Source organism: Caenorhabditis remanei, chromosome X (assembly GCF_010183535.1).
Source record: "Caenorhabditis remanei strain PX506 chromosome X, whole genome shotgun sequence".
In the NCBI taxonomy this organism is placed as follows: Eukaryota; Metazoa; Nematoda; class Chromadorea; order Rhabditida; family Rhabditidae; genus Caenorhabditis; species Caenorhabditis remanei.
The window spans coordinates 5,921,865-5,941,988 of record NC_071333.1 but is presented as its reverse complement, the minus strand read 5'-3'; the positions used below and the strand labels follow the sequence as shown (position 1 = coordinate 5,941,988).

At 37.5% G+C, this 20,124-nt stretch overlaps 6 protein-coding genes across 6 annotated transcripts; 2 read left to right on the top strand and 4 right to left on the bottom strand.

The window, feature by feature from the left end:
• Positions 1–95: 95 nt before the first annotated feature.
• GCK72_023143 (uncharacterized protein) lies at positions 96–2,025 on the top strand (the record flags this gene model as incomplete). The annotated part of the gene is made up of 7 exons (XM_003103217.2): positions 96–371; positions 421–490; positions 535–707; positions 752–962; positions 1,065–1,474; positions 1,548–1,776; positions 1,970–2,025. The coding sequence occupies 7 exons, from the start codon at positions 96–98 to the stop codon at positions 2,023–2,025; spliced, it is 1,425 nt and encodes a 474-aa protein (XP_003103265.2).
• Positions 2,026–2,036: 11 nt separating this feature from the next.
• GCK72_023142 (uncharacterized protein) lies at positions 2,037–2,663 on the bottom strand (the record flags this gene model as incomplete). Its single annotated transcript, XM_003103304.2, has 4 exons — positions 2,037–2,132; positions 2,182–2,276; positions 2,326–2,433; positions 2,555–2,663. The coding sequence occupies 4 exons, from the start codon at positions 2,661–2,663 to the stop codon at positions 2,037–2,039; spliced, it is 408 nt and encodes a 135-aa protein (XP_003103352.1).
• A 1,577-nt stretch (positions 2,664–4,240) lies between these two features.
• GCK72_023141 (uncharacterized protein) lies at positions 4,241–5,685 on the bottom strand (the record flags this gene model as incomplete). Its single annotated transcript, XM_003103239.2, has 6 exons — positions 4,241–4,271; positions 4,617–4,708; positions 4,811–5,023; positions 5,075–5,287; positions 5,339–5,589; positions 5,649–5,685. 6 exons carry the CDS (start codon positions 5,683–5,685, stop codon positions 4,241–4,243), a joined length of 837 nt encoding a protein of 278 aa, XP_003103287.2.
• A 940-nt stretch (positions 5,686–6,625) lies between these two features.
• Positions 6,626–7,843, bottom strand: GCK72_023140 (uncharacterized protein; the record flags this gene model as incomplete). Its single annotated transcript, XM_003103266.2, has 5 exons — positions 6,626–6,717; positions 6,778–7,007; positions 7,255–7,383; positions 7,432–7,609; positions 7,774–7,843. 5 exons carry the CDS (start codon positions 7,841–7,843, stop codon positions 6,626–6,628), a joined length of 699 nt encoding a protein of 232 aa, XP_003103314.1.
• A 464-nt stretch (positions 7,844–8,307) lies between these two features.
• On the bottom strand, positions 8,308–8,990 carry GCK72_023139 (uncharacterized protein; the record flags this gene model as incomplete). The annotated part of the gene is made up of 4 exons (XM_053735257.1): positions 8,308–8,383; positions 8,431–8,638; positions 8,690–8,902; positions 8,951–8,990. 4 exons carry the CDS (start codon positions 8,988–8,990, stop codon positions 8,308–8,310), a joined length of 537 nt encoding a protein of 178 aa, XP_053578823.1.
• Positions 8,991–10,085: 1,095 nt separating this feature from the next.
• On the top strand, positions 10,086–19,863 carry GCK72_023138 (uncharacterized protein; the record flags this gene model as incomplete). The annotated part of the gene is made up of 33 exons (XM_053735256.1): positions 10,086–10,176; positions 10,231–10,402; positions 10,447–10,573; positions 10,622–10,834; positions 10,891–11,001; positions 11,054–11,155; positions 11,201–11,482; positions 11,533–12,093; positions 12,142–12,253; positions 12,297–12,645; positions 12,694–12,850; positions 12,902–13,122; positions 13,173–13,346; positions 13,394–13,484; positions 13,532–13,650; positions 13,856–14,120; positions 14,164–14,548; positions 14,598–14,819; positions 14,902–14,939; positions 14,986–15,063; positions 15,111–15,407; positions 15,455–16,289; positions 16,339–16,439; positions 16,485–16,605; positions 16,655–16,920; positions 16,968–17,744; positions 17,791–18,178; positions 18,222–18,328; positions 18,372–18,544; positions 18,594–18,763; positions 18,815–19,410; positions 19,461–19,669; positions 19,725–19,863. 33 exons carry the CDS (start codon positions 10,086–10,088, stop codon positions 19,861–19,863), a joined length of 8,049 nt encoding a protein of 2,682 aa, XP_053578822.1.
• Between the last annotated feature and the right edge of the window lie 261 nt (positions 19,864–20,124).

Genomic DNA, 20,124 nt, shown 5'->3' with positions numbered 1-20,124 from the left:
ATTGCAAACTTCTTATCATCCACGACATGTCTTTCCCACCATATCATTCAAATTAAAATGTGATTTTGACTATATAACATATTTCAGGAGTGACCATGCCTCTACTTGATACACCAACTCTCAATGTAATACAACTTGGTTTTGGTTTTTTCTCAACTTTTTTTGCTTTCAATTCCCAAGGATTCATTGAGGAAGCAGTCATTGATAGTGCAGCAGACAGTGGCAATATTAACAAACATGCGGGCTACTACAGTTTGGCAATTATTTACGCAGTTTTCACGGTGGCTAATTTTGCTGCGGCTCCAATAGTGGACATTCTAACACCAAAATGGGCGATGGTGCTGGGATCGTTATGCTATGCAATTTTCCAGGTGAACATACATGTTTCCTTTTATAACTACCTAATTCAGACTATTCCAGGCAGGTTTTCTATTTCTGAATGAGTGGTATCTGTACGGAAGCAGTGCACTTTTGGGTCTTGGAGCTTCTAGTCAGTTTTTTCCATTGATGACTTCTCAAACGTTCATCTTTTAGTTATTTGGACTGGACAAGGTTCATATTTATCCCAAAACTGCACAAAAGAAACCACTAGCCGCAACAGCTCAATGTTATGGGCAATGTCAGAGAGCTCCTTATTGCTTGGTGGTGTCTTCCTGTTTATTGTGTTCAGTGTGCAAGGTGCTCAGGATCAAATTCCAAACTCTACAGTAAGAAATTTCACCGTTTACTTTCCCAAAACTATTATTTGTAGATCAACATTCTCTACTCCGTTTTCACTGTTCTTTCTCTCATTTCTACCGTAATTTTTGCATTACTTCGTGCTCCCCACTACCCGGAAACCGTAGATCGGAAAAACTATGGAAAGTTGGTAGCATCGACATTCAAGTTGATGTTCACAAAGAAAATGATTATACTTGCTTTCGTTTTCGCTTACACCGGAATTGAGCAATCTTTTTGGACAGGTGAGAAACCGAAAAGAAATTTGAATCTGAGAAATGTTTTTTGAAAGGAAGGCCAAGCAAAAGAAAAATATGTTTCAGTGAAACAAAACTTTTTGATTTCAGCTATCTACCCAACATGCATCTCTTTCACAAAACAACTCGGAAGCAACACAAATGCTCTTCTTGCTCTGAATGCCATTTGCACTGGATTTGGTCAAATTGCTGCTGGTGTTTTGTCGGGATTACTCGGAGACAAAGTCAGAAAAATTGGACGCGACTCAATTGTTCTCATTGGTACAATTGTTCATCTTGTGGTTTATGCGCTATGCTACATTAACTTTCCACAAGATTCCTCTCTTAAGAAAACTGACGATATGGGTGGACTCATCCAACCAAATTTAGCAATTGCTTTAATTGCTGGAGGTCTCTTAGGATTTGGCGATGCAATTTGGAACACTCAAATTTATTCGTTCCTTTGTGATACCTTCTCTAAACAAAGCGCCCAAGCTTTTTCGCTTTTCAAATTGTATCAGGTTTGTTTTGCCAGTTTTCTTTTCTCAATTTCCTCTCGACACAACCAATTTACCTAAACCTTCTCTTTTTCAGTCTGCTCTATCCTGCGCCGCATTTTTCTACGCCCCCGTCCTTCAGCTCTACTGGCATTTGGTTATTCTCGTCGTCACGTCGTTGTTTGCAGCATGTTGTTTCTTCTATGTGGAGAGAATTTCAAGAGAAACGAGCTCTGTCAGAGATTCATACAGCTTCACAGATGACAAAATAACTAAGCAACGGGGAGATGTTCAGTACAGAATAAATGAAAATGAGCAGCAGAATAGTGCGTGATGGGAAAAAGAGGGAAACGTGGGAATCTGGATAATTAAGTTTTGGAATTGTGGTTTGTATTGAATTCACTAATGGAATAGCTGTTGCAGTTAGAAAACAAGACCAAAACAACAATTTCTGACACTCATACTGTTAATATTCAAATTAATGCGAATAACTTGAAAAGAAAATAATTTAAATTACAGATGTGACAATGATGTATAGAAAATCAACTGATCCGGATGAAGATGTGAAGTTTTAATTCAAGTGAGTTTATCTCTTTGGTTGGCTTTTTGATCTACTCCTGCCTACACTTTTAGCCGGGTTCTCGGCAGTACAGCTCCTCTGATGGACTGACAGACGATCTTCCTGAAATGACACCTAATTATTTAACCCCAAACTAGTAGTAGTGCCTTACATTGAATTTGCGCCCACAATGTTCACACTCTACCATTAATCCTTGTGAATTCTTCCACAGCACCTCATTAGTCGCCACCGCATCTACTTCACCATCTAAACGATCATTGTTCATAAGAATATTTTATTTCAGAATGCAACATACCGTTTCCAATAACTGCATCTGGTTTCACTGGAGCAGCTCGTCGCTTCGATTTGGGTAGCTTCTCGTTCTCAGCGTGCCACTTCTTCAGACATTGTGGCTCGTGTATGGCTGTAATATTTTATAATCCAATTTCTCTTTTTTATTATTAGTATTTTTATTCAATTGTATTAATTTCTTCTTCTGACATCAGTATTCTATAAAAATAAGTCATCAAAAATCTAGAACATACCAATACTTTTGGATCCAAACTGGCGTCCACAAATGAAACAGAATACGGTAGGCGCCGACTTTGTGGCTCTTGGAGGTCCAGGCGTGAAGTTGTTCTGGAACCTTTGCATTGAAGGGAATAACCAAATAGAAAAGGTTACCTACCATTTTTTCCAGAAATATGTTTCCAGCTCAATAAAGCGACAGAAATGCGAACCGGAAACCGCAAAACACACGCAATACCATAGAAAATGGGGTGCTCACTCTCCCCCGGATAGAGTCCCCCCGTTTATGCCTCTCTTTCTTTTCCTTTCGCTCCGAGCAGCAGCGGCGTGGCAATGAGAAAGTTTTTTGAATGCATGGGAAAAAGGCCTCGTCTTCTTCACGCTCCTCCTTCCTTTCCCCGTCCTCGTCTTCTTTATATGCCTGGCTCTTCATAACTAAAACGTGTTGATGGATAGAGGAGCACGATGCTTGTTGTTTGTTGTTGGCAAATCACCCTGACGACGCAACCATTGATTCGGCAATGCACAATGTTTCAGTGTTGAGGGGCTGCCAGGAAATTAAAAAAGCGAAAGCTCGTGATATTGGATCTATGAAAACTTGAACGAAAACGCTCGTCAAAAATAAGAATAACTGGAAAACAAAAATTGGTTAAATGTTCTTTCAGATTTACTTGTATCTCGTCGATTTATTTGTAAGAGGTTTCAGTCTGACAAAAACTAAAAACTAGGACAATTAGCGCACATAATCATTTTTATTACAATGAATCAAAAATGAAATAGTTCATTGAGTGTTTGAAAATTTAAATAAAACAACAACAACGGTGAATATTAATTCTATATGAGTGTTAGATGAGCAAATCGCTTTGTTCTGCCAATAAGTTTGTTTTCGGAACTTTGTGAGATATAACTTATTTTTCTTAAGATTCAAAAAATGACGGTACTAGAAAAACATTTTAACAAAATAATGTATAACAAGTCGTCAGCGTTCATTCCAAAGTGATTTTTTGTGATTTACTCTTAGAAGCTAAAGCTTTTTTCAAATAGTTAGGCACTGCGAGTATACATTTTTCACAAATTATTACATCAGAAAGGTTTTCCTGTCGAGTTCTCGTCAAAAAACCTTTGATAAATTTTGACAGTTAATCCGAAATTCAGATCTTTATTTGAAAAAACCCAAACAAAAAACATACATTTTTTGTTAAATATTTAGAAGGTTTGATCTGAATCCAAATTTGTTCAAAACAACTTATTTGCAAAACCCCGAAATTGTTTCTGACTGAAGGATGAAAATATCCACAAGTTTGGCTATGAGTGAATCATGTAGCACTCAATGAAAAGGTTTTGTACAGTTAATTTCTATTGCGCTTGTGCAGACATTTGAAGCGGTTATCACGTGAGTAGACCTTCTGAGGATGCTCCTCGTTTTAATATTTGATTGGGCGGTTGATTTTTTTTGAAACTAAATGTAATAGTGAAATCTAAAACGCGAGTTAAAAAAAATTATATATATATATATATGATAAATTCTCTGCGTAGTACGAGGCGCATAACCAAAACGCAGGATACATTGCGGCTTGTTGTCAGCTTTTATTTGAGAAATTGATATTAATCTTTTTAAAAAATCATCTTGACAAAATTGAATTCATGATTATAATTAAATAAATATTTTACAGATATTTGTGGTTAATCATAGTTCTTCCCGTTCATTTGGCAGCACACTCTTTCTCCTTTTCTCTGAAATGTTATTTTATAAAAAATAGGATTCCTCATCCCGGCGTCATAAACTAAACATGAGGGTAAAAGAATGAACACACATACTAATTGTTTGAACTAAAATAAAACTAATCAGTCTGCTTTTAAATTAATTGTTACCTTGGACAAATTTACAAAATAAATTTACTTGTTGACCGTTTTGGTTTACATGCAAGACACCTGTTTTAAAAGCTTGGAAACATATGGAAAAGGGACGTTTTGCGAAACGAAGGGTAAATGGGAGTAGGCGGAAGACATGAGAAAAAATAAAATAAGTAGAGGAAGGACATAATTAAAAACAACAATACTGTGAGTGTATATATTCACATCTCAGTATTTCGGAAGTCTCTCGGCAGCGCCTTATCTCCAGTTGCCCTCGACCGGTTTGTAGCCGCCTCAACAGCATCCATGAGAATACCCTGCAACGTGATCTTTTCGTTTGTTATCATCATTATCATATCAATGACCCTATTCTACTTCAAATGTACTATGCTCCCTATTCAACAATCAGTGTCTTGTACCTTAAGCCCTCCAGTTTCTAATTTGTGCATTCCGTAAACAGAGGAACCAGCTGGACTTTGAACATCGTCTTTGAGTTGAGCTGGGTGGACACCGGTTTCCAAAACCATTTTGGCTGCTCCGAGAAGTGTATAAGCCGCCAGCTTCAGAGCAAGGTCACGTGGCAATCCAACTTTGACACCACCATCCGCCAGACCTTCAATCACAGCAAACATCTGAATCAAAACTGGTACTAATAATACATCACATGACCATTAAACACTCACATAACTAGGACCGGAACCGGAGAGACCGGTGACTGGGTCGATGTGAATCTCTGGAACTTCAACTGCAAAACCAACAGTGCTCAAAAGACGTTCCACGGTTTCAGCATCTCCGTCACGACACGCAGATCCCATTGCAAATGCAGAGGCACCGGCACGGACCACGGATGGAGTGTTGGGCATAACACGTACAACACGGGATTTTGTTGGAAGTAGCTGAAACCCATTTCAAGGATTATATGAAGTTTAAAACTACTTTGGACTCACGGATTCAATGTTTCTAATAGTGATTCCAAGAGCAATTGAAACTACCAAATGTTCTTTGCTGAGTGCTGGAGCGATTTCAGATGCAACTTTGCTAACATGCACTGGCTTGACGGCAAGGAAGATTACATCACTTTTTTGTACTACTTCCGCGTTTTCATGTGTTGTATTCAATCCCATTGCTTTGCACTGATCAAGCAGAAACTCATCACGTTTTGGGGAACTGGCAATGATATTGTCAGCTGTGATTCTGCCTGAAATAATATTAATTATAATTGTGAAGTACTTTGAAATAAAAATGAAAGTATATTACCTGAGTTGATGAGTCCTCTGGCAAGAGCTTGTGCCATTTTACCTGCTCCAATAAATCCAATCTTCATTTTGTGTGATTTAGCTAAAACCTGAAAAAAACCTTGATGAGATTTGGTTTTCTAGGTTAATGACAAGAAAAATGGGGAAATGAAAAAGTGGTGCTTAATACTGACCGCCTGACCATTCCTGACGACACAATCAAGTTATCAGTACTGTGCAAACAGATACGACATCAAGGATGAAGAGAATCGAGAAAATAGCCAAAACATATAGAGGTTTGATAACATAACCTTGTTACTGATAACATTTATTTCAACGCTTTCTCTCCCTCTTCACTTTCAACCGCAAGTCGGTTTGAATATGGGAAAAAGTAAGAAAACGATAAATTGAAAATGAAAATCAATTCATTCTACATGTAATTTGGAAATGAACAGATAGGGAGGAAAGATAAGTGATAGAAGATCCAGTTGATACAGAGAGATTTTAATAGCCGATTTGTGGACAGGCTGCGTAGCAATGTTGCGTAAAGTGGTGAAAAGGAAGCAAAGCTTGGAGACTTGGACATGTAAAAAAATTAAGACAGAAGGAGGGCAGGTTTGGATAGACAAGGACATTATTTGAAAACATCACTGAACATAAATAAATTCTACCAATTGCAATTTAATATCCAGACACAATCTTATCAAGAGAAAGTAGATCAAGAGATATGATATGACCTCTAACCTTTTGTCGTGTTGTCCAACTGTGTATTATCGTATCTTATAGTCATTGACATGTGAAAACAACACACACCGAGCAGTCACACAATTGTTATCGCTGTACTGCTCAACAGGCCTCGTTTCCCTGTTCATGCGAATGGTTTTTTCGTTTTCGATTTTATACTTTTTTTTCTGAGCTATAAATACTTTTTTGAGCTTTATCATAAGAATAGAGGTACATTGAAACAATGAGTATCTTTAACTGGTCATCAGACATTGATTACATAAAATCCTCGTAGTTATGGTCCTCGACAACAAAGTAGTCGGTGTCTTTTGGCCTTTTCCATGTCAGACGAGCTAGTGGGTCGAACTCTGGAAATCGCTGAATACATAGTCTTACTATTTTATCTTAACTGAATATATTTTTGTTACCTTTTCTAGCTGGATTGTACTTCTTTTTCATTTCGTCATCTGTCCTCGCAAAGTATGTTTTTATGTCACATCTCTGTGTACTTGTAGCTAGCTTGTAGTCGTACTTGACTACTGTCATTTGCATTGTGGCTGAACAGTATCCACATGTGTTTCGACATTCCCGGAATGCGGAAGGGAATGCACCACAACCTCCAATAGTGCTGAAACTCGCGTCTTGCCAGTAGTTTTCTCTGTAAATAAGTCAGATGAGAGATTCACGGGAAGATTAAGATAAGTGAAACCAATGCTTTTGAATTCTGATTGGAGATATCAGCTGCATATCAATAATGTTTCCGATTTTTATCTGTTCAGTAACTTTTGAACACGTGCCAGTTGTTTTTCTGTCACATCATATTTTGATACCAATCTGAGTTCGATATTTTCGAATAGTATTACCCCTATCACAGTCAAAATTTCCCTCTCATTGTTTTATTTTACCTTCTTGCCATTTTCTGGCACCAGTCACCACCACGCCTGTCTATACAAGTAACTTTCATCGGGTCCTCCAAATGTCTTCTGACAACCAAATTGTACTTTTCACTGCTCGCAGAGCTCCTTCGATCAAAACTGAAAGATGTGTTCCGTATATTTCTTGAATTTCAAGTAGCTACTTACCATGAAGAGCAACATTGAATTAGAGCAAAATCTGGGTCATTTGCACATCTTTTCAAGAATTTGGCAGGTGTGTTAATCCTCATTCTGCTACATGTTAGAGTTGTCAGCCGGTCTACACAACACGGTGTTCTATCATTTATATCATGAGGTTGGTTGAAATTGAAGTTTGGAGTTGTTCCTAAATTTGAGTATTGTATTTTAGTTTTTGAGCTTTGTGGTGGAGTGAAAATAATAATTTTTGATCGGGGTTTTAATATTATTATTTTTCTCGCATATTTTCTCTCACTCGTGCTTTTTTCTTTGAGAAAACATAATGAATGGCACTAAAATGAATAAACTCACCGGCTTGCGCAACACCGGATAATAGTGAGACGCTTGTTGTGCAGACAATAAGAAATTGCACGGCAAGCATGAAGAAAAACTGCTGTTGTTCCCATCAACCGACAATAAAGATCGGAGACTGGCCGTGAAGCTAAAATCAAAAGTCTAGGAGGAGTTGCTGGTAGGAGGGAAAGTGTTTGAAAAGGTGTGAACACACCCGTTTTGGTAGTATGTTTGTACATTCACTTGGGGTTCTGTATTACATGACGAAGATTGTAAATAAGAAGTTTGAGGAGGACTTCGTTGGTTGCATTGACCCCCTATTTTAGAATCGCAGGCGCCAAGGGTCATTGAGCTGGTCTTGGAGAACAATAAAGAACCAATAAGTCAATAATCTTTATTTATCTTTTGAAATCAGTTCGTGAGGGGGTCCAGCAGTTGATTGAAATGCATGAAATAATAGAACTAATACTGACCGCATTAATACTTTTAGTCATGACACATAATTCGAAATGGAACTAATGAGAGGTAATAAGTTAGGAGGTAGTACAACGATTAGAATAGTCGTTCGCAGGATTTTGGATTCTTGGCCAAGTTGGAGTCGTATCTGACAGTTGCCGTCTTGTTCACCCTGAAAAATTCAAAATAATAATAGAATTTTCTTAATGTTGAACATACGAAGCACAGAATCCACAAGTCTTCCTGCATACTCGGAATGCAAATGCTGAGTGTTGGCAGGTCAAAGCTTTTCTTCCCCACATTCCAGTTCTAGTCACGAAAGCCTCACAAAATTGAGTACCATGACGGTCAAAACAGTTTTGAGGATGATGACGGAGAAGGAGCTCCTCTACATCGTGTTGGTAGAGGTCAGTGGGTACTGGGATAGCTGAAAAATAAGAGTTTAGTACACTTAGCGTTTTTCCAATCTAAAACTCACTATCACTGGTGAACATATCCAAATTGAAATGGCAAGAGTGACAGCACTGGATGAATGAGAAGTCAGCATTGCTTCTACACTGTCTTGTGAATTTCTCGTGATCTCTATTGTACAAGGCTTTACACACATTTGGCATAAGTGTATCCAAGCAACACGGTGTTCGAGTAGCTTTATAAGCAACCATTTGCATTGTCATCTCGGTGGAGACTAGAGCTGAAATTTCAGATATTGAATTACTGGCTGATTTTTGACAAATCTTACCAAGCAGTGCGGCTAGAACCCAAAGTTTTTGTTGAGCCATTTTTGTTGAGAAAATCTAGACTAAAAAACAAAAACAGAAAAGTGCTGAATTTGATACGTGAAACCACTGTACTCATGCTTTTATACTTGCTGCCACTTGTCCACCTAGTCTATCTTGTCCGGTTTTTTCCGTGAATATATTCCGGGAGGCTCTTTTCCCGCCTACTTCCACGGAAGTGCCAAGTGTCCACCCTACTAATCATATTGTGTTTTTCTCCCAGTTGTTGTGTCTGCGCCCTCTTCCTTCTATCTTGTCGTTATGAATTATGAACATCCATGAAGTTGGAAGGGGGAGGAGTGCGGAAGAAAAAGAAACAAACAATAACGGAGATCGTAAGAAAGTTGCTTGTTTTCATTTTCTCGCACACCCCGAGCGGAAGTCGCCGTACGAGACGTTTGCCCTTCAAACCTATACAATGTTTGTCGCCCGCCTGTTGTGCTCCTGAGGCGACACGGTTTTACGCGACCAGCATTTTTGCGCCACGCTTGACAACTTTTTGCGACAAACGGATTGGATGAGCGGGTTTTGACACAATAAATTACATTGCATATGCACAAAATGCATAAAGGAAATGAAACAAAACAGGAAAGATAGTGGGAACAGGGTAGTTGGTGGACCTTACAAATTATAGGAAAATTAGGGCAGAAACAAATTAAGCATGGACGCAAGGATGACAAAATATTGAATTATGTATGAATTCATTTCATGAAATGTGATATTTCTAATCAATTAGTACATGCACTCAGATGCTAGTTCATCAGTTTTCACTTCCATTGTTCTTATCACTCTACTCAACGTCACCCGTTTCTATTTTCCACGCTTTTTCTACTTACCATTTTTCAAATCACCAAATATAATTTTTCTACTGAAGCTACTTGTTAGTTGTTTTGCATTTTCATTCGTTTGTTTGTTTTCTTTTCGATGGCAAACAACGAAAAAATTAATAATTGACTCTCTTTTTGGTTTCACTTTTGTTTTACTGCTCCTATTCGAAACTCTTTATTCTTTCCAAAAGCAAAGTGAATAGAATTAAAAACATTTCTTGTTGTAGATAAGTAATATAACTTAGTATTTATATTTAGAGAAACGAAGAAAATGGAGAAGAAAGAGACGTTATCACTCATCAACGATCTGCTGACGGAAAATGATGTTGATCATGATGTTCTCTTTTTCGAACCTTTTAAAAGTGGGTTTATTCTAGATTTCTGACCAGTTCAACTAAATTTTGTTTTGTGTTCAGGTCATACTATAAAAGAAGCAGCGCAAATTCTGATCTCAGAATGCCGAAAAAATGTATATAAGAAAGATGCATTCAAGTACAACATGACGGAGTTATTTAAAAAACGATATGAACTCCTAGGAACCGCTAGCTATCAAAAAGTAAAACCGAATACTGCGCTGTTAGAGAGAACGTAAGTGAGAAATTCATTTTACCAACAAAAATTCATTGTTCCAGTATTCTCGAAGTCTTTAATCACACCGAAAAACTATCCTTGTCAAAAATGAAATCACACTTTCCCGGATTAGATGTCACCGGTGAATATAGAAAAAACAGAATTAGATGGACACAAAAAGACAGTGATGTGAGTCGAACAGTTTGTACAGTGTTCTCCAACTATTTCCATTTTCAGACTTTACCAGACATCAAATTGGTGAAAAGGTGGTATACAGAATATCCCCACATGATAGAAAAGGAGTTGGTTGAAATGGTGCACGCAAGATGTTACATTGTTATGCATATAGCAAGTTATGTTCTGGAGGAGACTGAACTCAAACAAATTCTGGCAACTGTGCCTTCCCAGTCTCAAGAAAAAACGCAGAGACACAAATTATTGGAATATGAGGTTAGTTTATTTGATACGGTGCTGATTAATGGTCAGAAAAATTATATGATCTTCAGGTACTCCTTCTTCGTTTTCTAAAAGTAGCCACCGCATCTAATGCAAATCACTGTCAACGGGTCTTACAAGAATCTCAAATCGCAATGAAAGCTTTAGTCGAAGAGTACAATGTAAGTTAAAACTGAAAACTGGCTTTATGTAAATCAAACTGTTCATTTTCAGATGTTTCTTCTGGATAACAGCCATCACGAGTATCAGCATGCATATGAACTACTTATCAAATGCTACTGGATAATTCTGTCAAAAATAGTAATTGATGATAACGTAAGTCTTTCCTGTTATTCCAAAAAGCCATTGAAAAGATTTCAGACAATTGACTGGGCTCCATTCGCAGTCCTAGAACTTGTACAGTCACACAGCATCATCAATTTTATGATTCAATTCTGGACAAAGTATCCGCTGCCTACAGTACCCCCGAATGAAGTCACTTTTTTGCATCAAATGATAATTCAATTCGTTTTGCAATCAACCGAAGAAAAAGATTATGGTCTTTTAAATCATTTTATTGACAGCCAAAGAATACCTCAGAATGGAATAGTTTCAAAAACTTTCGCACTCTACCATGTTCTCAAAAATCCTTTATCTGATTTCGTGAGTTGCTCAACAATACGTAAAACTTGTTCAGATATTATTTTTTGCAGGCCCATCATATTCTGGAATTTCCTGATGTTTATGAATTCCCAGTATCTTCATATAGTGTTGATCTGAACAACATCAGTGAAACAAAAGAACGAATACCATCAATATCCACTGAACAGTTTGAATATATGTGGGAAAAAATAGTTATGTACACAGTAAAACAACAACGAGATTTGAGAGAAAAGATAATTATCACTGCGATTATAAGTGGATTGAGAGATCAGATTCAAGCAAAATTGAAACGAATGAAACACTTATCGACTGAATACTTAGTTCAGTGTCCAACGTTTTTGTACTACGAGGAATTGGCACGAATCGTTGAGAAACGGGACTTTAGTGCGGTTCATATAGAAATTGAGAATGAAGGATACAAGCTTATCGCTAACTTACAATCCGAGGCAACTAACCACTTTGTCAACTTGTCACCTCAAGAAGCGGAAAACTGTTTCAAGAAAACCCTGGAACTTCTTATTGATATTCCTGAGTTTAAAAACTCAAAAACACCCTATGAAATCATTGGTTTGTGTTTTCAAAATGCATGTCTCCAACGGAATATGAAGTTGGTAAGTTTGACTGTTACCTGGCCAGATTATGATAGAAAAATATTGCAGAGAAATTACATGGCAGAGAAGATTGTCTTCATTCTTCAAGATTTGAACAATTATCACGCACTTAATCATTTCTTACTGCTGTTAGCCAAAGTATTGCGTTCACATTCATCAGGTATTTTTACCTTATTTCTGAAAATGTTAGTATATTGTTTTAGAAGATCTTATGAAGAAAGCATACTGCCAAAAAGATGTGTTAATTGATGAAATTCGAACACTTCTACTCGATGTTGAAACAAAACTTGCGAGTTTCAACATCAGTGAAGTTGATATGCTTGATTCTCATTTTCAAGTCAATGCAATAGGGCTCAACACAAAACTTGACCACTACTGTCAGGTTCATCTGACCTGTCTTTCTATATTGGTGTTTTGTGATCAATCACATACTTGCTCTCCATCACAAACTTGGTTTGAATCACTGAATCGGGTGTTCAATATAAGTAAGGCGATATGTGGGAAAGGAATAAGTAATATATCGGAAACTTACATGTTTCTCTTAAACGAACAGTGAGTTTGGACTTGAAAACTATGAAATTTTTCTAAAAACTATTGCAGGATATTTAGCACGGTGTCTTTTTTCCCATTGCCACGTGGTATACTTTTGGAAAATATACGGGACATTACTCCTCTTTTTCTTCTTCTGAATAAAGAGACAAAGAGCAACAATCTCATTGACTTTGCTCATAACAACTTGAAATCGCTCATGCAACGAGTTAGTATACTATTTCTTTTTTTCTGTCCAGTAACTATTTTTGAGTTTTAGAAACAAGTTTTAATTCGCTATTCTCACACACCGATTTGCAACTACTTGACCCAAAGATTAAATAATGCCATGGAACCTGGATTACTCATATCATATTTCGTGAACACTATTTTGAGAAGTCATGAAAAAGTCGATATTCGGAATGACTGTTTATCATATCTCCTACAAACATTGAACCTTTCATGGACCCATCCGGTTCAGCATGAAGATATGGAATATTTGTGAGAAGCTTCCATTTATGTTTAAGATATCTAATTATTTAACTTTACAGAACTCATGTGAGCGGTTCTCAGAAGTTAAATCTGAATGTCTACTTTCAAATCAAATTACGTGAGGAACTAGACGGATCTGAACTGATAGCAGTTACAATTGGTAACTTGAAACTCAAATTAAACTGCTATTGCGATGGTAATGTTCTGAGATGCCTGTACACTACTAATAATGGGTGAGTGAAAACTTTCAAAGTAGTTTAGCAGTATAAAAATGGTTAAGGGACAAGATTCTTATCTTACAAGAACCGGCATTCCAAGTACACTCATTAATGTTGCAGTTTTCTAATAACGGAGATGAAATTAATATTGTGGTTGGTTTCTAGAAATAAGTGAAACTTCAATACACATTGTTTTTCAGACTCCTACGAAAACTTATCAAGTGACAAATAGAAGAAATACGCGACCATTAGATGAAATCAAGATTTCAATTTCATCTCTTCATCACACAATACCCATCGTTTTTCAAGGAAAGTCTCGGTTCTTTTTTAAACTTTCCTTTCTTACTTTTCACACTTTCAGGAGACCGTCAATCCTTGTATGATGTACATGAACTCGGAATCAACTCAAAAAATCTGGAACACTCCCGACGCTTCACATTGTCTACTAAAGGTCGTAAACTCAACATTGGACAGATGTTCCACTCTGTGATTCCTGTACAACACAACCAGATACTTTCACTCAGAAAAGAGCAGATTGGGTTTGAGAGTATAGCGGAGCAGCTGAGGTCTTGTGGCGGCTTTGGGTTTTTATTCCATGTTTTTACTAAACATCTGGTACACTCAAGTTTGGAAAATGAGGAGCAAACGATAAACTATTGGGAGTTGCTTCTGGCCTATCTCAACGCTCCTTATTTGAGTAATGAGAGATTCACAAGAACAGAAGCACTTCAAATGACGTCTCTCCTGTTTCGATTTACAAAAACTAAAGTTCCGGAAAAAATACTGCAGGTAAGTTTAGAAAACATTGACGTGTAAAACTTTGCTTTTGCAGAAAATATTTGACAAATGTATGATCACAAACCACGAAATCAAGGAAGCTGTTTTATTGACAGAACTACTATCAGAACCTACTTATTGGGAAAATGATCTTACCATGTTCTATCGATTGCTCATAAGATTCAAGTCATCCAATCTTGGTTCAAATTTGGAAAAGTGCCTACCGTTGATACTGCAAATAGTGGCACGTATTATCAGGAACGATCATGGAACTGATGAAGCCCATGACATTGTAACTGTAACTGTTGAAATCTTCAAAGAATGGTGTAGAGAACCCCATGCTGTCCGCACAACTCAACTAGTCACTTTCATGATGGACTTGTTCGATTTTGAGAAAATAAGTCCACAAAACAATAAGTTTCATTGGGTCGAAGAAAGAAGTGAGTACTTGTTACTGGTAATTGTGAGTTCATAAGTTTTCTTATTCAGCTTTGGAAAGAGAACTTTCACGTCAGCCGATACTAAGTTTAAACGGAGATGAAACAGAAGAGGAAATCACTAGACGACGTATCAACCGAGAACTGCTACAGTTAGACTTACCGCTAGGAAATATTGATGACGATGAACTATTCCGAGTAATGACTCCCACAGAAGTTCCATCGGATAAAGACTTGCGGATGATGACAAGGAACAGGGATTACATGATGAAAGGTCGGTCTATATCCATTCAAACCAAACTTTCGATTTTTAGGTCTGCTTCAAATAATCCATCAAGCGTATGTTTTATGCCCAGACACCCAATATGCATGCTTTGATGCCATTACTACAGAGGTAAGATAGAAGAAACTTTTTTCTGATTCTACAAGTTTTTATTCAGAAAATTTGTTATTTGATTGAAGTGAACAACAATGGAAAAGTAGTGGGAGCACTGATCGAAATGTATGAGGCAATAATAGTAAGTCTCGTCAATCACACAAGCCACATTTTATTGTCGACTTTCAGAACCACAACATTTACTCTGACAAAATCGCCAAAATCGTTCAACTCAACTTACTGCCGATTCTTGCTCGTCAACTCCGTAACAAACCACTGACTATGCAATCTGTTAATGCGCTCTTTTCAATTCTACTCAGGGAGCAAGTTGACGTGTCCGCTGGTTTAGACAATGCTCATTTGGAAACATTCTATCCAAATACAATATCCTGTCAAGCTGTGTATCCGCTGTTGACTATCTTCGAAGAATCTGCAGATGATGTGGAAATTGCTGTTTTTACTGTGGTCTGCACATCACTCAATAAAGTCAGTTATAACAAAGATTTACATGATGGCAGTTGATGTCATTACAGGTTTACACTTTCAATAATCAACTCACTCAAGCAATGAATGCAGCTGGAATTGATGAAAATATGGTGGCGATTTTGGCGAAACTTGCTAAACTGGGAGACTTCAGAATCCGTAATGAAAAACTCAAAGCACTTCTTGATCCGTGGTTTGCATTTGCAATCAGTATCATTCGAATTGGTGTAAATGGAAGACAATCTGTGTTTGAAGGAGCCTCAAGATTAATATCTCATCTCCTTCTACTCTACACCCAAGAAAATGGAAAACTGTTAGACCACCCTGAGAATGATGCACAAAGACTCATCAGAGATAATGTGTACTGGGCAATGTGTGTACTCCTACTTCAGCTTTTCAAATTCCTGTTGGATATTGCACTAGCTGATTCCAACAAACACAGATCAGCCAGCAACTCTTCAATTCACATGCTTGGTTATGATGAAGAACCAGAAGAAATTGAAGCGACGCCCACAAAACCAACTAAGTTTTGGGATGAAATTGCACAAAAAGTCAAGGAAAGTGTTCTCGGCCCAAATCCAAATCTGTTGAAATGTCCATATCGAAAACACAAAGAATCGCCACTAACTGCGGAAGAGATGAGACATCGAATCAAAGACGTTTTGACGTTATGCCAGTTCTTTTTCAAGATTACCAATCGAGTCGAATGTGATGAAGAGGATAATTTGTACAGGATATTTTTTGAGGAAATGTCTAAATGGACACTAGACGAGTCATGGCCTAACTGTATATGGGTAGCGGCGGATATGATGTTTGTCACTAATGTTTTTGCGAGTTGTGTGACATTTGTGATGACAGATATACATCAGTACATTACTCCGTTCAGTGAGTTGTTCCCTCAAGATATTGTTAATTTACATAATTTTTGTTTCAGACAAAGTGTTCAACCGGCAGAAAACATCACGAATAGAAGTATTGCTCCACAAAATAATTCGATCTTACACTAAAATTTCAACTGTGTTCGGAAACGTTATGGTATGATTTGTTCTCTTTATGATTCTTGAAGTTTAATGATTCCAGGACATCGACCAAATGATTCGACTAGCAATGGAAAACATAACCCAGCGAGAGGATCATAATTCAAATTTGTTCAAGTTAGCAGTATTGTTTCTGAATAGTCCAAACAGAGACAGCACGAGAGGTGATTTATTTGAAATATCCTTCGAAAAACCGGCTTTCATTAATTTCAGGAAACATCGATTATCCACAGCCCCGTACCCCAGACCTAATTCAAAAAATGACAGTAGAAAGTGAAATTGCATCAAGATACTGGCTTGACCAACGAAACGAAGTGATTGAGAAGATAAATTTGAAAGGAAGAATACCTGAACCACACTGTGATGTTTCTGAAATTAACTTCTCACTGGATAGAATGCAGAAAACTTTGGCGGCTCCAAGAAACATGAAACGAGTGAACGAAATTTGTGAACTTATGAATAAAATTGAGGAGAATGAGGTGATTGCTCGAATTTTGTATGAAACAACCAACCAATTAAATTTCAGCGTGTATTCTCAAGACTGACTGCTATCAAAAATGGCTATCGACCTAGAAAAATTACATCAATTTTGGGTCCACGCGGCGAAAGAATGGTAACTGATGTGGCGGATGTCAAAACAAAAGAAATGTTTACAAGTCATAAAAGTATTAAGAAGACTAACAGTTTTCCTGATGTATTCGACGCATTGTCATTATCTTGGATCAGAAAACCGAACATTTTTGCACAACTCCGTAATGCATGTCTTCATGGAATATTGATAACAAACGGAACACAAACCAATCCAATATTCCATGTGCATCGCTCTGGAATCACTGCACTCCCGTGTGGTTCTCATACTGTAGAAAAAACATATCTGTTTGAAAACATGACAATGATATTCCGAAGACCAATGAGGCCTTGGGATGCTCTGGAAGTTTCGTTTGAAATGATGATGAACACTCATGAATCTCTTCTCATTTTCTCACAGCAGCGTTTTGCTAAGTTAGTCAGTCAATACGCTGCAAAACTGATTGCTACTGAAAATCATCTCTTGGCATTCACAAAAAGATGGGAAGAAGGGAAAATTTCCAACTTTGAATATCTCACTATGTTGAACCTCTTTGCGGGACGTACTATTCATGACAGCAGCAGTTATCCTATTTTTCCACGTATTTTGGCGAGGTTTGGAAATGAGTCAATAGACCTGCAGGACCGATCATTGTATAGAAAACTGGACAGACCTGTTGCGGGACAAGATTTGTTATCAATCGAAAAGCACAAAGAACATTACAATGAGTTAAAGGTAAGAAAACCAAGATTGGATTGATTTCCAATTACTATTATTACAGGAGAATGAGGAAGTCAGTCACCTAACTCCTTATCATTTTGGATCAATGTGCTCCAACCGTGGTGTTGTCTCATTTTACAACATTCGGCTGCTCCCATTCGGAGAGGAAGCCATCGAACTCCAAGATGGTAGATTTGATTTCCCAGATAGACTATTCCATAACATCGAATCTGGACTGGGATTGGGAAAAATTGAGTCCAGTAATGATTACAAAGAGCTGGTTCCTGAATTATTCACAACTGTGGAAGTTTTGAAAAATGAGAATGGAAATCATTTTGGAGAAAGACAAAACGGAGAAGCAGTAAACGATGTAGATGTTCCACAGTGGTGTTATGTCGATGGGAAACCCGTTCATGAAAATTTTATTCACTTGCATCGTCATGCTTTAGGTAACTATCTTCTGGTTACAAAACATTCACACCACCTTTTCAGAATCTGAACATGTCCAATCAATGCTGCACAACTGGATTGATCTTGTTTTTGGCTACAAATCTAGAGGAAAACCTGCACATGATGCAATCAACGTTTACCATCCGGCGGTATGTAGCCGATTTGTGAAAAAATGTTTTTATATTAATCCAGGTGTATCCCGGGAACTCCCCACCAACAGTTTTCGATCGAGTAATGACGAATGCTTACGAAGCGAATCAGAAAACGTTGGGGACAGCTCCTATCCAACTCTTCACTCAACCTCATCCAAAACGAGAAGTAGTGGAGCACAGGCATGGTTCAGTTAGACATATGCATGGTTTAGCGTGAGTTTAAACTACTAGATATTAGTAAAAATCTATATTTTTTCTATAGGTTTGGGAAGGAACTGACTGTCGGTCATTACGAAATGGGAGAGTACACAATAGATAGGCAGACAACGCAACGAGTGTGGAGAAGAATGAAAAGTTTGAAGTCAAAAATTTTCAACAAAAGCAACGCTCTGGACAATGAGAATTTACAACTGTTTAAGAAAAACAAAGATAGTAAGTGCAACGGCCGAGAAAATTTTTTTTAGGAAGTTTAACTGACTTCAGAAAGAGAGAAAGACACCACGGAAATAAACTACAAAACAATTGACAGCAAGTTGGTGTTATCTGATGGGTCATCTGAATGCTGCAAAGAACACAACAAGAAAATTGATGAAATGAGTGTAGATGATAACTATGTGGCATGCCTCGTTCATCATGGACCCATCGAAGTTTACAAAGTTGTTAACAGACACAGTCCAAAGTCACGAACTGCAGTTGACAGAATGCTCAGAAGTGACAGCAAATCATTTTCTATTGAGTACTACGGCACACTTCCAGTTCAAGAAGGACACTTTTCATCTGTGGAGATTTGTGCTTCGTTTTCCACCATTTTTACAATACACAATATTGGTAGGCAGTCTGTTGTGTCCATATGGAGTTTGCATTCTCATCATATTCGAGCGTGTTGCAAAATTGATGGCATGATGGAGTCATGTGGAGTATTAAAAAATCTTGGAAAACTCATTGTAGTGGAGAAATGGGATGGAGACCAGATTAAGTATGAGAAACAGTGGAGAACTAAGAAACGTGCCGCCAAGAAACAGAAATACAGTGGAAAAGTGCCGTTGACTTCAACAGAACAAATTATGGCAAAGATTAGTGTAAGTTATTGCAGAATTAATTAGAACGATATCTACAACTCTTTTTCTAGATAAACGGAAAACCGCTCATCTCAAAGTACACATCCAACAACCTTTTCATCCACAGTGGAGTTATTTCTATGGAACCTGAACCAGGAATGGGAATCCAGACGCTGGCTATGATTCGAAGTGACCACTGCATTGTTTTATTTGAAACAATTGGGATGACAGCAATGAGAGTTTTGGAAGTGGAAAATCGGTTAGATTTTTGTTTGAGAGAGTGAGTTATTATTGTTTTGAAATTATATATTTTTATCAAACGTGTGTCTTTTCAGACTCCGCTTCCAAGAGGACAACTCGCTTATCGCTGTTTTCAAAGAGAATCGATCGTTGAGAAAGAAGAACAAGGAATTGTACAAAAATCTTGGATGCGCCCCACCAACTAAGACATGGAGATTCAGAGTGAAGTCGTGAATAATTATTTTGTAATGAAACATCATACCGGTATTTGAGTATTTCACGGATAATTAGTTTTTTTTTTCCAATCTCATGTCTGATTTTGACCCCTATTATATATTTTCATGTACATTTTGCGTGGGCAAAAAAAAAAGACATTTAAAAATGTATGTTTAGTTTGTGTTCTAATCCCGAATTTCTGACTTTTGGACAGGAAAATGTCAGAGTATTGAATTACTTGTCGCGTAGTACAACTCTTATTTTATTTTGAGGGGAAAT